This window comes from Bombus flavifrons, chromosome 11, assembly GCF_040668555.2.
Source record: "Bombus flavifrons isolate JBK064 chromosome 11, iyBomFlav1_principal, whole genome shotgun sequence".
NCBI lineage: Eukaryota > Metazoa > Arthropoda > Insecta > Hymenoptera > Apidae > Bombus > Bombus flavifrons.
The window spans coordinates 12720559-12734197 of NC_138452.1; the positions used below are offsets into that span (position 1 = coordinate 12720559).

The following is a 13639-nucleotide window of genomic DNA, read 5'->3' on the forward strand; positions in this document are numbered from 1 at the left end:
CTAAGAAAGTCATTGGAGACGTCTCTTTGCAAGAGAGGAATAACACTTACTCATATTCGTCTCTGCTATTGGTGTTAATACATCATCATTCATTTTTCATTATATCTGGTAGTATTATATTTAAATCTATTACGTTTGTAAGTTCATGGATTTACCGGTTATGTGAATTGTGGCTCGTGTTATGTATTTATGAATCAGAATCATATAAATATCAAATAAACATTTGATTTTTTATTATATTTTCACATTTAGAAGGAAAATGGTATTTTTAACTGCGCAATTATTTATAAGAAGTCGAGGTCCCGATGAATTCTGGCGAAAACGTCAAATATTTAAGCTCGCTGCGGTAAATATATATTTATACTTATTCGAAACAAAATAGAGAAAATATGATACAAATTTCTAATTATTTTTATTTTTAGCATTATATTGGAAGGAGAAGAAATTGTTATAGTATATCCATTAGAAATGTACACAGAGCGTTACTAAAATCTACAATAGGAAGACAGCTGAAAAAAGACGATATGAAAGAGGTAATTCATAAAAGAAAGTAACTCTCTTTTAGAATATTATATAAATAATTGTTCATTTTTGTTACAGCTTTGGGAAACCAGAATAAATAGTGCAGCAAAGGAACATAATAGTAATATAAAGATTCTATTGGAAGGATTAGGCAGATGTAATATTTTATTAAATCGTAAATCTTTATCAACATTGGCTGTTTGGGAACCACGAACATTTAAATGTTTATCTGATATTGCTTGTGCAAAGACAAAACTAGGAGGATTTAAAAGAGTTGCTAATAAATCTATGCCTGAAACTGTTATAGTTGAAGGATTAATTGACGAACTGGATTGATAAAATTATTGCAAAATAAATAATTAAACTTACATTTTATTGCAACATTTATTGAGTTACTACTGATTATATATTTACGAGAAGTATGTGCTTTTTAAGAACAATGAAATAAGGTGTAAAGGTTACTGTTAATTGTGTAGTAATAATATTTCATTACAGCAACATGACTTAGATCTTTCTCTGTACAAACAACAAGAAAATATATAAGTTAATTCTTTACAGTACTTCTTATAATATACCCATCCTTAGAGTATATATTAATTAAATGAATAACATTCTCGCATAATGAATATTTTATCTCACTGCTTAGCATTGACGATTTGTACAAAGTCAGGTTTTAAAGATGCCCCTCCAACTAAAAATCCATCTATATCTTTTTCTTTTGCCAAGTCTTTCGCATTTCCTGCCGTTACTGAACCTCCATAGATGATTCTAACAGTCTCTGCAACAGTTTGATTGACATTTTTAGAGAACCAGTCTCTCAACTTTGCGTGGACTTCTTGAGCTTGTTGTGGTGTAGCTGTTTTGCCTGTTCCAATTGCCCAGACTGGTTCATAGGCAAGAACTACATTGTTCCATGATTTGATTTTATCTGCAATAGCTTTAGTTTGCCTAAAGACTACTTCCTCTGTTTTACCGGCTTCTCTCTCTTCCAATTTCTCTCCAATACATGCTATCACCTATTAAGTCAAATATATTGGCATTTATTAATATTAAGATTATATTACTAGGTATTAAGTTTTAAAATAATCAAAATTTATATTACCTTCAATCCAGCTTCTAAAGCATGGGCTACTTTTTCTGCTACTAATTCATCTGTTTCACCAAAGACATTTCTACGCTCAGAGTGACCAAGAATTACCCATGGGATTCCATTGTCCAAAAGCATGACAGGACTTATTTCTCCTGTAAATGCTCCTTTGGCAACCTTATATGTATTTTGTCCAGCAATACTAACATTGTTAGGTAATATATTCTTAACATACGTTAAGTATATTGATGGTACGCCAACAACAATCTCTAATAAAATTATATTGTTAGAATTATAATAAAATATATAAATTAATATTATCAGTGTTATATTATTAAAAATAAAATTTATGAATAACTATATAAGATATATCGTTTTTTAGGAGTTATTTAAAAATTAGAAAATATAGAATATTAAATATAAAAGCAGCAGATAGAACAAACATACCGACATTTGAATCAAGTGGACCGTTTTTTAAAAAAGCAACGATACCATCTATTTCACTCTTGGTACCGTTCATTTTCCAATTACCACCGACAAAAAATTTTCGGCCCATGATATTACGATGTACAGATACACGAAGATAATTAATAATAATGGATTTACAAGTTTCCAGTGAATCTAAAACAAATTTCGAAACTACTCTCTCGACTTTCGACCTTCAACAAACCAGAAGGTGAATTAAGTCACGTTCACGTACCTCCCAACTGATTTTATGAAACCCCCACCATTCTTTATTTCTTACTCCCCTCTCTTTCGCGGGCTATACTTCAATAAAATACAGTTTACAGGAATTATTTTATTCGTGGAAATAAAATTACTTCCGCTATTTCTATATATCCTTCAATTTTGTATTAATAAATATACTTTTACATTTAATCTCGAGCTTTTATAAGTAGGCAAGACTATTAATTTAAATTTTATTAAAATTTTCCTATACTAAATCTGATATTGGAATCAGATTTTAAAAATATTGCATGATATGAACATTGCAAAGTTTGTAATTTACAAAAGTAATTAAATATTTAATACTGGTATATTATAAGTAATTAAAAATCTCAAAATATCTTATGCAGTGAAATCGTGAATATGTTAGAATACATCACTCGAATTTATGAAACTAGTAAATAAATTGCACTACATAAGATCTAGAAATATCATAAAACTAAGATTTATAACATTGGGAATTAAGAAATAATAATGATATTTTACGCAATACTTACTATTATAGTATTTAGTAACTTCAAATTTTTAAGTTCGTATACCAAGTCGGAGCAACATTTCGATATATCGATGGTGAGTAATAAATAAAGATTATGTATTTCGAAATAATTTTAAACTTCAGTAATACACAGCATACAAAATTTATAAACTTAATATTTAATTATTTATAAACAATCTTTGAGACTGTTGTTGAATTAGATAAAAGTATTTAAGAATGTTCCATTGTAAGGTTATGAAACATTTTTAAATTACTCTGATACATTAACAATCTTTTTTTTCATGATTATTTATCATAATTAAATGAAATATATCGTATACTTACTATATTTAAGGAGTTTTTTATTTAAGATACTTTTCTGACACAATTTAGCAAGATTCTCACGAAGAAATAAATTAAACATGTTAGAAAGCTTTGAATCACATTTTAATATCTTATATAATAAAAACAAATAAATAATTGCTAAAATATTAAATTATTGGAAGTAATTATGTTGTGCATTACTGTGAAATTGGACAAGGAAACAATTGCATAAGTTTGTTTATAATGTTTTGTCAATGTTTCTATAACATAGACAAATTAGAATTTTATAATATTTTATTATACGTAATGTTTCAAAATATTTATATATATTAACATTTAATTATTATTATAAATAATTCATAATTGAGAGATTCTGTAACATGTTTGAGATATTAAAATTCAATATGGATAAATTTATACACTCATTTCTACAGAATTTAGGTTTAAGAATTGAATCTCATGCCTGCAAAAAGTTTAACAAGATTACATATATATCAAATATGAATAAATCTTATATAACAAAGCAACTATATTTTGCAGAGGAAATAAAAGATATTAATATACAGCAAGATTTGGATTTTTCTAGCGAAGAAAATATAAAATATTTCATGGAAAAGCATGTTAATCTCTTTGATAAACTTACTTATCTAAATAATGCACAAATTTTAACCTCTCATTTGAAGAATATTAATACAATGATTCTTCAGAAAATAAAGCTAAGATGGAAATACAATGGAAATATAAAAAAGAGAGAAATTAAAACATGGAACAAAATTGTAACTTGTAATAAGAAACTAAGAACAAATTTAGCAAATAAATTGAGTAGGTCACAGGGCAAATTATTGTCTTCTTCAGGATGCAAACAAAAATATGTAAATTTCTCTAATTATAAAAGATATAAATTTAAAAAGGCTGCTCTTGGAAATTTTAAACTACTTTATCATAACACAACTATATCCAATGATCGCAGAAGTGATAACATTTTAGTAACAGATAATGATAAGAAAACATCTTTTCCTAGGCACAGTTTACCAAACATTATGACAAATATCACAAACAAGCAAATAGAAATGACTGAACAATTTTTATGGTTGCATGTAAAAGATGTAGAATATATGAAAAGAAACATACAAGTTACTCTTCATATCGCAAAGGTTATACTATGCATATATCTTTCTTTATTTTAAATTGATTTAATATGGCTTTGTATATAATTTAATCTTGTATCTATTATTCAGAATTCAAAATATAATCATGATACAAAGAACCAAATAGAATATAATCAAGTACTTTGTCATCATGCAATTCTGTGTTTAATTGAACCAAGTGAAAAGGGTGCTGTTTTAATTGAAGATAATTTACCAGTTATTGTTCAAAAATATCTCATATATGGTTATAAATACCATTTTGATTTTCAGAGGTATTTTATGAAAGAGAAACATATTATATAAGTTTAAATGTTTCAATGGATGAAACTTTTTCTTTAGAAGTTCAAAGGACTATTATGCAGCTGTACTTATTTTGAGTCGATGGGCTAAGGTTCTAGTTAAACATATAAACACAACTATGATGCATACAATTTCTGGTATATTAGGATGTGATGTAGAAAAGATATTGGTTTTATATAATCCAAGAGGGAAATGATTTTGGATATTATCATATATAAAGAAAATTTATGAATATATCTCTAATATAAATTTGTTCATTGATGTAATATATAATACAGCCTTATGTAATTATTTCGAGTAAATGCCCAATGATTACTTATATTCATTAATATATATTTTTTGTAGGAGGTTTATAAGTGTTTTAAGTGAAATAAAAAATGGTAAATGAAGAAGTAGTGGAATTTAATAAGAAATCACAACCAGTTTACAAGAATCCAATTTTTCAACAGAAATTTCGATCTACTAGTACCACTGGAAAGAAACGGACTTGGCGCTCATTAAAACAAGTGCTGGCTCAAGAACGCACTTTACCATGGCCTGTAGAAGTAGTGCATTGTACGATTTATTACAAATCTATTTTAATGTTACATATTTTCAAAAAATTTATATGTATAATGATTTGAATAACTTAAGAACTAAAGGAAATCAATTTATGTGTTTAGCGATACATCTACTTGCGATATATTTCATAATCTGTAACTGAACTGTAATTTCGATAATCATATTTTAGATATTTTCTAAATAAATATTGTATCACTCTGGGAAATTTCAGATAGTTCTATTAATGCACCGCCAAGCTTCAGGCCAGCAAAGAAATATTCTGATATTTCTGGGTTACCCGTAAGTAACTTTCCACGTTTGTATCATTGGTTAAGTCATTAAAGCACAAAATGATATATAAATTACATTTATTTTACAGGCACGATATACAGATCCACAAACTAAATTATACTATGCAACAGCAGAAGAATTTGCAACAGTCCGAAGTCTACCAATGGATATAACTGCTGGATATTTAGCATTGCGCGGCGCTTCCAGTATCGTTGGATAAATGAAAGGAGAATTTTATTTTCTATAATTTCCTTATATTTAAATAGTATAGAACACGGATATTTTATTTTGTAATTGTTATGGTACTTATTAAGGAATAATGAAAAATTAAATATAATTCTGAAAATTAAACATCATGTTGTAAATGTAAACGAAATATATCGAGCTTATAAAGAGACAAAATAAAACTGTTTGCACTAACTAGTTGATAAAAATTCTTTTTTTATATACATACATTGTATGTATCAAGTTCTATTAACGGGATTTCCTGAAATAAAGAATTCCACAAATAATTTAAGTCATTTTCATTATTTTATCTCCGTAATATTATACACAAGTAATCATTATTTAAAAAGAAGGATGTCAATCGTAACTTAATATATGAATTACGAATTAAAGAAGGATTGGAGAATCTTTAAAAAGAATATTACTGTTTCTTTTCTCTTGACCACTGTATTCTTTTATGTTGACAGTTTTTCGTGCACCTTATTTGTTTGTTTGCTATTGCAACATGGGCCATTAGCAAATTTAATTGAAAATACAAATAGCACGGCCTACTGAAATATTGCCTGGTAGTGCACTATTTTTAGGTCGCCATTTGTTTTTGAATTTTTTTACTTTTTTAATGAAGATAATTTTAAAGTAGCGTCATAATGTCTTCATTCCAGCAGATCGGGTAGATCGTCATCATCGCTATCCATTCCATCACCTTCATCTCCTAAAGCATCTAAATCATCGAAGTTTGGTTTACTATCTCCCGATCCTCCTAGACCACCCATCTGTCGCATCATCTGCAAATGTAGTGGAAATTTAGATTATCAAACTGTAGATAAATAACAGTACAGTAATTGTAATATCCTTTTCTTTTTTTTATCAACAAATAAATTATTTTAAACACAATAATCTCTTACTTCTTCCAAATCGTTGCCACTTCCTTCCATTCCACCTTCATCGTCGCTATCGTCTTCATCCTTCCATTTATTAAAATCACTTTTTAACCAATGGGCTTTCGTCTTTTCTTTTGTTAATCTTGGCCAATATGGACCTTCTTCTTTTTTAACAAGAACTAACTCTATAGTCCTTCCTCTTAGGTTTTGAATAGTTCTGTTTGGAACAACTTCTCCATATAGGTTAATCGTTATTTCATGCATTTTTTGTTCAGTTCCACCTACTCCTTTAAAATATATCATTTGTGGTTCGATGTTAATTGTAGGATCTTTGCAATCTTCTAGACAGATAGTAACAAATAATATTTCTTTCCTCTGAGCCCACATAACAGGTGGGGGAGGCAATCTGAAAAATTGTCAAACAATTAACAATTTCAAATAATGTATAAGAAACTAACTTACAAATAGTAAATTAAAAAATATAAATAAAATATAAATTAAAAAACATTGAATAAGAAAAGGTCAATTGATAAGAACAAAAATTATTTATATCATGCATTTGTTTATATCCATACAGAGCAGTTCTGCATAAAATACGTGTACGACATGCACGTTATGCTTGAAACGTACACACGCATGACAAATTTGTATAATTAATATTAATTTTATTTCATGTATAAGTATTCATGGATAACTTTTAATGAAAAATTTATTCAAATGCAAGAAATGAAATGCAATATTTAACGGAATGCAGGAAGTGAAGCAATATTAAAGTAGGGAAAATAGCATTGTAATTATAAAACGTAGGTAAAGGTTAGGAGTAAAGTTCTATGGTTTCTGGCAAAAGTCGCTAGTCATTGTGGATAAAACGTTATATTATTGTAAAACGATCGAGGAGAATAAAAATAATATAACATCATGAAACGCATTTCGGTAAAAGCATATAAAATATTACAATATATTTTTCGCGTCTAAGATATATCGATAGTTATGTAGAAATACAAGCTATTAAAAACCTGAGCATTGCAATTCGATTATCTGAAAAAAAAGCAAAAGGGTGGAAGATTCATTATCAACGGAATGGTTATTATTAAGAATTTATAAACAGTGCATTGTAAAACAAGGAAATAGGGATGTAAGATAGTTTCTTGCGATTCTTTTCCAGAAATTTCGAGAATCAATAAAGCCGTCTTTACAACATGGCGGTGTTTCGAAAGCCACGGGGCGGTATTCGAGTTGTTTTCTCGAATATCTCTTACTCTATTCACGATAATAACAATGAGAAGGAATTTCAGGATCGAGAAACACAATCAAAGAACATTTTATGTGAATTTTTATATACTTACTGGCCTTCTTGAGTCATATTTCGAGAGCTTCGTTCCGTAAGAAGCAAACAAACACGGAGCGCTTACGTATCGCGCCGTAGATCCGTGATTCGAGAGTGTTTCGAGATTCAACTATCGATCAAACAAAATGGCGATTGGTTGCTTTTGTCGATGTCGAATTCTCTTGTTTCCGGAATCGAAATTTGAAAAATCTCTATTTATCAATCTAAGACTGGTAATCTTGAAACGTAATATAATTTCTGATATTATAAATAAATTTCACGCTATTATGTGGTATAGTGGGATTATTTGCTAAGATTAATGAAGTAAAAACATTTTTAACTTACTTCGTTTCTCATTTGTATTTCGAGACGTTAAAATAAATGGTTATCCGATACTTGTTGTCCTTTAATGAGTCAATATTAACAATAACTTTTCGAAGTGTTTTTACAAATGCAAAAATAAGACGCTGTAGAATAGAAAATTAACGTTATCTTATTTTTTCATTTATCGTATAAAAAAGATTCTATATTGTAAATCCTTTTTACGTATTGAAAGATTATGAATAAATATGTACTTTCGTGATAATGAACGGATTTTCAATTTTAAACATTCGTCTGCGTTTTTCGGATAGAAAAAAAAAGTAAAATAATTAATGCAATGGTAGCATAAAAATTCGAGACAGATGTGGCTGAGAGTGTGTGGGGAGGGGGAGTGAGCGAGAGGAAGAGAGAGAGAGGGTGAGAGAGATGTGGCGGGAGGAGACAAGAGAGAAAGAGAGAGTGAGATGTAGGATGAAAGAGGGAAGGAAAAGAAAACGAAAAGAGAGAGCCTTTGCGTTAGATTGTAGGTCAGCGCGGCAGAGGAGGAGGGAAAGATACTACCTTTCTTGCCGTAACCGTGGCCATAAACTAACAGGACATACACACGGTGTATCAGTCTTTCTTTCGCAGCTCTGACTCGTCCTGTTTGTCAGTCGTACAGGTGGTTATTTCCGCGTAAACGTACCTTCGCATTTCCGATACGCTGTCGCTGTCGCTGTTGTGGTTTCTGCGGGCAGCTCGCTACTTTTGATTATCGTTCTGATCAGCTTCGAGATTGTTTTTTGTTAATCCGTAAAAAGGATTAATTGACGCGCGCGCGTGCGCGCGTGTGCATTACTTTCAATGGATACCTGGAGAAGTTGCAACAGAAATAACGGAGATCGACGATGAAACCGTGACTTTTCGCGGTTCATGCAACTTGTTGCTTCGGGATTAACGCCATGTCGACCAGTTCGCTTTTTTACAAAGATAAGTACGCGGTAAGTGTCAATCTTCTTCGTCTTCTACGTGTGCACGTAATCATATCTATCTTGTAGATTGTAGATGATATTTCAGATAGTTTGCGTCTCCAAATTATATGCCTTTATACTTCATTAATTATAGGAAGTTCGACCCAGTTTCGTAAAAATTTCTCTATGTACACATAAATTGTTTACTCGCTTCATACGCTTTCTCGGCTGCTTGTATCGTCGTGCAACGTTAACTTTACATTTACAATATTTGAACATTTGAAATATTTAACACGAAATCACAAGCGAACCGATAATCTCAAGCTGTCGTTACTAATCCTGCATTTGCTCGGAATCTGCTTGTTAGATACGGACCTTGAATCTTGAGAAAAATCGATCGTTTTCCAAATCCTGATATTATACGTGAATATCTATCATCGATACCGTATCAATACCTGTTACAATTATTAATTACTTGCGATATTTGCTGCTGTGCAAGGAAGGAGATGCATGGAGGAAGAGAAAGGAAGATAAATGTGCGCGGGTGGTTCGCGTAAAGTCACTATATAACGATGACACGTTGTTATTTCATCGTGCAATAATTATGACATGACCGTAGTTATCGTGGAACTGTGATATTTTATCGAATATGATTATTGAATATGATATGAAATAGCAAAATAGTGTTTCGTTAATTCGTTTCTTTATCTTTACTCTCTCCTACCTTTGAACGAATATTCACGCGTAAAGCGAGGTCCATCTTTGTTCAACATTAAAGACGTTCGATTTATCCGAACTAGTGATATTATCAAAGTGTTAGGTCAATGCTATCTTACATAAAAATAAACCGAATAAATTGGAACGTGAATTTTGAATTTTGTAGTAGTTTAACTATAAACAATAATCTCGTTGTTTCAAATGAACGTGTTTAACGAAAAAGAACGATGCTTCGCGTGCGAATAAACCAATTAATTAGAACGATATATTTCGCTGAATATATTTCGGTGGGCGAATTAGCGAGACGAATTAAACTCGATTAACGAGTGACATTGAAGTTTAATTAGCAAGTGGGTGTTAAACCGTTGTCGTTCTAGTTATTCTTATCCTTGATTCTATAAACCTTATCACGATTGCCGATACGATTGAAAGAAAAATATTTCTGTTTGTTTTATCGCAGAAACGACAATCATTTAGAGATGAATTCGTTGTTTTGAAATCTATGGTTACACCAAAGGTAAATCTTTGCTTTACCTCCAACGATTAAGCTGTTGTACGTGTAACGCGTTAGATACGACGGTGAATAATCACGGATATGAGTCAATTTCGAATGTTCTTTCAAAGAACAGAGAAAGCGATATTTCGAGATGGACGTGTAAATCTGACCCATTCGCTGGCTTCGACGTTATTACATCGGCTGGAGATCGTGGGTATAAACTTTTATATTCCGTTACGTAATTATCGATCGAATACAAGAGAGAGGGTAGATTTGCAGAGAATGAAAAAGAAGAAACAGGTACTTACGCGTGTTCGCACGAGGAAGAAGGAGTAAAAGAAGGAAAGAATGACGAAGAGAAGGGAGGGATAGAACTCGTCGACTAGCGGTAGGTTCTTCGGTGCATAGTAGTATACACATAGCGTATTTGACTGAGTTTCAAAAGAGGTAGGTGGCGGCGTGTATGATTCGGATGCCAGAAGGGCCCTCAGGGGTGAAAGTCTTACGTCAGAGACATGCATCTTATTATGCCGGACAACCGTACGATTCATGCAACGAAATGGTCACTATTCCCGACGCGGCGCGTAACTATTCTATCTTGTACCTACTTACGATGTACGCAACGGTGTAAGAGTGAGCGAAAATCGAACGGATTCCTCTTTTGGCTCGTTTATCTGTCATCCTTTTTGTTTATTTTTTTCGTTCTTTTATTTTTTCTTTTTTTTTTACGTTCACGTTTTCGCGAAACGACGGAATACCCCACGCTAATAAACTCCAGCTTTCTTGCATTTTTATCGCTACTAATTTGGAGCAAAGAGGATCTTCGTAAGAATTTGTTCGGTGTTTTCGACGGTCATCCTTTTTATAATTTCAATAATTTCAAAATAATTGAATTTATTCGAGGCGCGCTTTTACGTTGTTACGTTGCCCGCAACTCGAGTGGCTCGTGAAAGAACCTCGTTCCGGTTGACGAGCCGTTTCCGGTTGATTCTCGTCGCCATATCATTACGAGACACCGCTATATGTACAGCGAACTCGTATCGATTCCTACGCGGAACGCGTATCAATAAGAATTATATTTCAAAGTTACGCGATTTATATAGATCTTCATAGAATAGATTTGTCTCGTTTCTTTCGTATCGTCTTATACCGATATAGTCGTATAACCGTCCGTGGGAGGTCGGTATTTTTGAAATTTTATTTGTCTAACAGAGAACCGAGTATTTTCTTCCTGTTCTTTGCGGTAAAACTTTGTCCATTTTGTTTTCCGTAGTTGGGAAATCATCCCCGGTTACGAAAGTAAAAGGCAAGATTTTTATAAAGTCGTGAACGAAGCGAGAAACAAGCGAAGACTCGTTGCCGAGGAATTCAGAGTCACGGTATTCCGTGACACACCTATAGGAAAATATTACGTGCAACTTCTACTAGATATACGTTCGATGTTCGTAACCTACGATTAAACGAAACCAGTACTTCTCTTTGTTTTTTTCCGCATTATCGTCGATCGAAATCAACGAAATTGACGGAAGAAAAATGATATCGTCGTAAAGTTCTCGCGTATCGGGCAACTTTCCCGTAACAAGTTCATGTATTTCACGTACAAGTACTCGCGTATGCTTTTCGAAGGAATTACTTTCCTGAAACGTTACTTTTCATCGTCAACTCGGCTCGTTTTCTTTCTTATTGTATAGACAAACTGTGACATAGTATCCGATTCGACGGAAGTACGCGACGATATCGTTGAAAATCGAGTTTGACGAAAGATGAGAAATTGGATGGAACATTTGGCTTTTCTCGTGATATTCAGACTCTGTTTTCGTTCACCGTCCGATCGAACGTAGCTACTGCAACGATAACGACGTGGACGTTTCATTTTACGCAATCGTTATTTCAAATACAAGCGCGTCAACGGTGTTTTTATCATTGATTCAAACTATTGAAACAAACTACAAAGTTTATGAAGTATCTATGATCGATCATTGTTAGATCACTGACCGATAGCTGTTTGCCTGAATTCGTCGCACAAACGAAAGCGACGAACAAATCAAATGCTAGCCAGATAATGAGAGTACGATATATCGTACAGAAAAAAATAAACGTCACACTGGATAACACAATGGATCACCAGATAAGCAAAAGCGTGCTTTTGCGATGAATGTACATTATATTATTATCAGTACGATTTCGCAGGAACCCCGGTCTACTCTCGCGTCTCAGTTATCGTTCGCGTTTCTTGCGATACTCCTTAAAGCGCGTCGAATAGAATATTTAGATCGAATTCGACCGGAAGGAACGAAACGTATAAATAGCGAATCAACAGAAGAGAAAAGAGGAAGAAAAAGAAACAAGTGCCGTAGGTGACGCAACATTGGTATCGGATAGTAGCTCGCGATGCGCGATATGGTTTTTAACGATACCGAAATTATATAAATTCGAAGTACGATGCAGTGAAAAGAGCGAATATCAATCTTAAAATGTTGTCGAAATATCAGTGGTTTTCAAACTGTGTTCATCCAAAGATCGTTTGCGATCTCGCCGTAAGTAGTCGTCGATTCGCACGGTCGACCAGCTTTTGTAAGTCGTATTTTTTGGCGAATCTGCCGGATACGAAACACGTGTTCGAATTCACATCGTAATCGCGCGATCAGTGACGTTAATCCTTCCTTTTCCTTTCGAGTTCTTCCTTTTTCTCGGAGCAAGGCTTTTTTGATAAACGGCATAGCCGCGAACGAGCACGACAAAAGCGTTGCTAAACCGAATTAAATTTGCGATATCGTCGATCGAGAGAATTTCCTAGGAAAATCATTTCAACCAAGTTTTAGCTCTATTATCAGCTCTATTATCTATCTTACCCCTATTATTAGGTTAGTTATTGACCTAAACACGATTTACAGTTTATCAAATGTCAATCGTTTATCGAAGTTATTGTAACGACGACGTTTATATTTTTACGATAAAAGTTCCCTGTCATGTTTAGTAACCCATTCTTCGGATCATCTTTTCTTCCAATTTCCTAGGAAACTCTTTCGATCGACGTATCGCGAATTAAGTTTGATTTAGGGACACTTTTATCATGCTTATCTAGCTATGCCCCTCGCATATGTATACCACAGGCCCTCTACTCGTCAATCGTCCGACACCGTCGTTGAAAACAGAATGAAAACTAACGATGAAACGTTCGACGATTTTCGCAAACTATCGATACACGTAGATTCTTTTGTCCTAACTTGAAATTAATGGAACGAATGTTTCCGTAGATAAGCGATAAAGTGTTACGTGGTCACTAAAGCTACGATAACGATAATAAAG

General features: G+C 32.5%; 4 protein-coding genes across 12 annotated transcripts; 2 read left to right on the plus strand and 2 right to left on the minus strand.

The window, feature by feature from the left end:
• Window positions 1-7: 7 nt before the first annotated feature.
• Window positions 8-1077, plus strand: mRpL20 (mitochondrial ribosomal protein L20). 2 transcript variants are annotated; one of them, XM_069123140.1, is made up of 4 exons: window positions 8-108; window positions 253-346; window positions 423-533; window positions 601-1077. In XM_069123140.1, exons 2-4 carry the CDS (start codon window positions 260-262, stop codon window positions 856-858), a joined length of 456 nt encoding a protein of 151 aa, XP_068979241.1. In that variant the 5' UTR covers window positions 8-108; window positions 253-259; the 3' UTR covers window positions 859-1077. The 2 variants fall into 2 exon arrangements, with proteins under 2 accessions (XP_068979241.1, XP_068979242.1); XM_069123141.1 differs by having other exon boundaries at window positions 9-137.
• Tpi (triose phosphate isomerase) lies at window positions 888-2318 on the minus strand. The gene is made up of 3 exons (XM_069123138.1): window positions 2057-2318; window positions 1625-1878; window positions 888-1538 (listed from the first exon to the last, which is right to left on the minus strand). The coding sequence occupies exons 1-3, from the start codon at window positions 2163-2165 to the stop codon at window positions 1158-1160; spliced, it is 744 nt and encodes a 247-aa protein (XP_068979239.1). The 5' UTR covers window positions 2166-2318; the 3' UTR covers window positions 888-1157.
• A 386-nt stretch (window positions 2319-2704) lies between these two features.
• Window positions 2705-5833, plus strand: LOC138184820 (INO80 complex subunit C). Of its 8 annotated transcripts, none has more exons than XR_011174421.1 (5): window positions 2810-2905; window positions 4156-4288; window positions 4373-4554; window positions 4622-4844; window positions 4928-5068. XR_011174421.1 is itself a non-coding variant. In XM_069123135.1 (5 exons), exons 3-5 carry the CDS (start codon window positions 4960-4962, stop codon window positions 5631-5633), a joined length of 378 nt encoding a protein of 125 aa, XP_068979236.1. In that variant the 5' UTR covers window positions 2817-2905; window positions 4622-4844; window positions 4928-4959; the 3' UTR covers window positions 5634-5833. The 8 variants fall into 8 exon arrangements, 4 of the variants coding, with proteins under 4 accessions (XP_068979234.1, XP_068979235.1, XP_068979236.1 ...); XM_069123135.1 differs by lacking the exons at window positions 4156-4288; window positions 4373-4554 and adding exons at window positions 5355-5422; window positions 5502-5833 and having other exon boundaries at window positions 2817-2905; window positions 4928-5137; XM_069123136.1 differs by lacking the exons at window positions 4156-4288; window positions 4373-4554; window positions 4622-4844 and adding exons at window positions 5355-5422; window positions 5502-5833 and having other exon boundaries at window positions 2868-2905; window positions 4928-4962; window positions 5032-5137.
• On the minus strand, window positions 5474-8218 carry p23 (cytosolic prostaglandin E synthase). Its single transcript, XM_069123139.1, is given in 5 exon segments — window positions 5474-6423; window positions 6544-6925; window positions 7866-7885; window positions 7887-7976; window positions 8192-8218. Coding segments are annotated over 5 exon segments (636 nt in total). The 5' UTR covers window positions 8204-8218; the 3' UTR covers window positions 5474-6291.
• Window positions 8219-13639: the final 5421 nt, after the last annotated feature.

Excerpts from the sequence above, each read along its gene's own strand:
- mRpL20 (XM_069123140.1), top strand. The coding sequence starts at position 260 with ATGGTATTTTTAACTGCGCAATTATTTATAAGAAGTCGAGGTCCCGAT. Across the intron at positions 347-422 it reads AAATATTTAAGCTCGCTGCG|CATTATATTGGAAGGAGAAG; the intron begins GTAAATATATAT and ends TTTTATTTTTAG. Across the intron at positions 534-600 it reads AAAAAGACGATATGAAAGAG|CTTTGGGAAACCAGAATAAA; the intron begins GTAATTCATAAA and ends TTTTTGTTACAG.
- Tpi (XM_069123138.1), bottom strand. The coding sequence starts at position 2,165 with ATGGGCCGAAAATTTTTTGTCGGTGGTAATTGGAAAATGAACGGTACC. Across the intron at positions 1,879-2,056 it reads TCCACTTGATTCAAATGTCG|AGATTGTTGTTGGCGTACCA; the intron begins GTATGTTTGTTC and ends TAATTTTATTAG. Across the intron at positions 1,539-1,624 it reads CTTTAGAAGCTGGATTGAAG|GTGATAGCATGTATTGGAGA; the intron begins GTAATATAAATT and ends TTGACTTAATAG.
- LOC138184820 (XM_069123133.1), top strand. The coding sequence starts at position 2,810 with ATGATATTTTACGCAATACTTACTATTATAGTATTTAGTAACTTCAAA. Across the intron at positions 5,138-5,354 it reads GCCTGTAGAAGTAGTGCATT|ATAGTTCTATTAATGCACCG; the intron begins GTACGATTTATT and ends GGGAAATTTCAG. Across the intron at positions 5,423-5,501 it reads CTGATATTTCTGGGTTACCC|GCACGATATACAGATCCACA; the intron begins GTAAGTAACTTT and ends TTTATTTTACAG.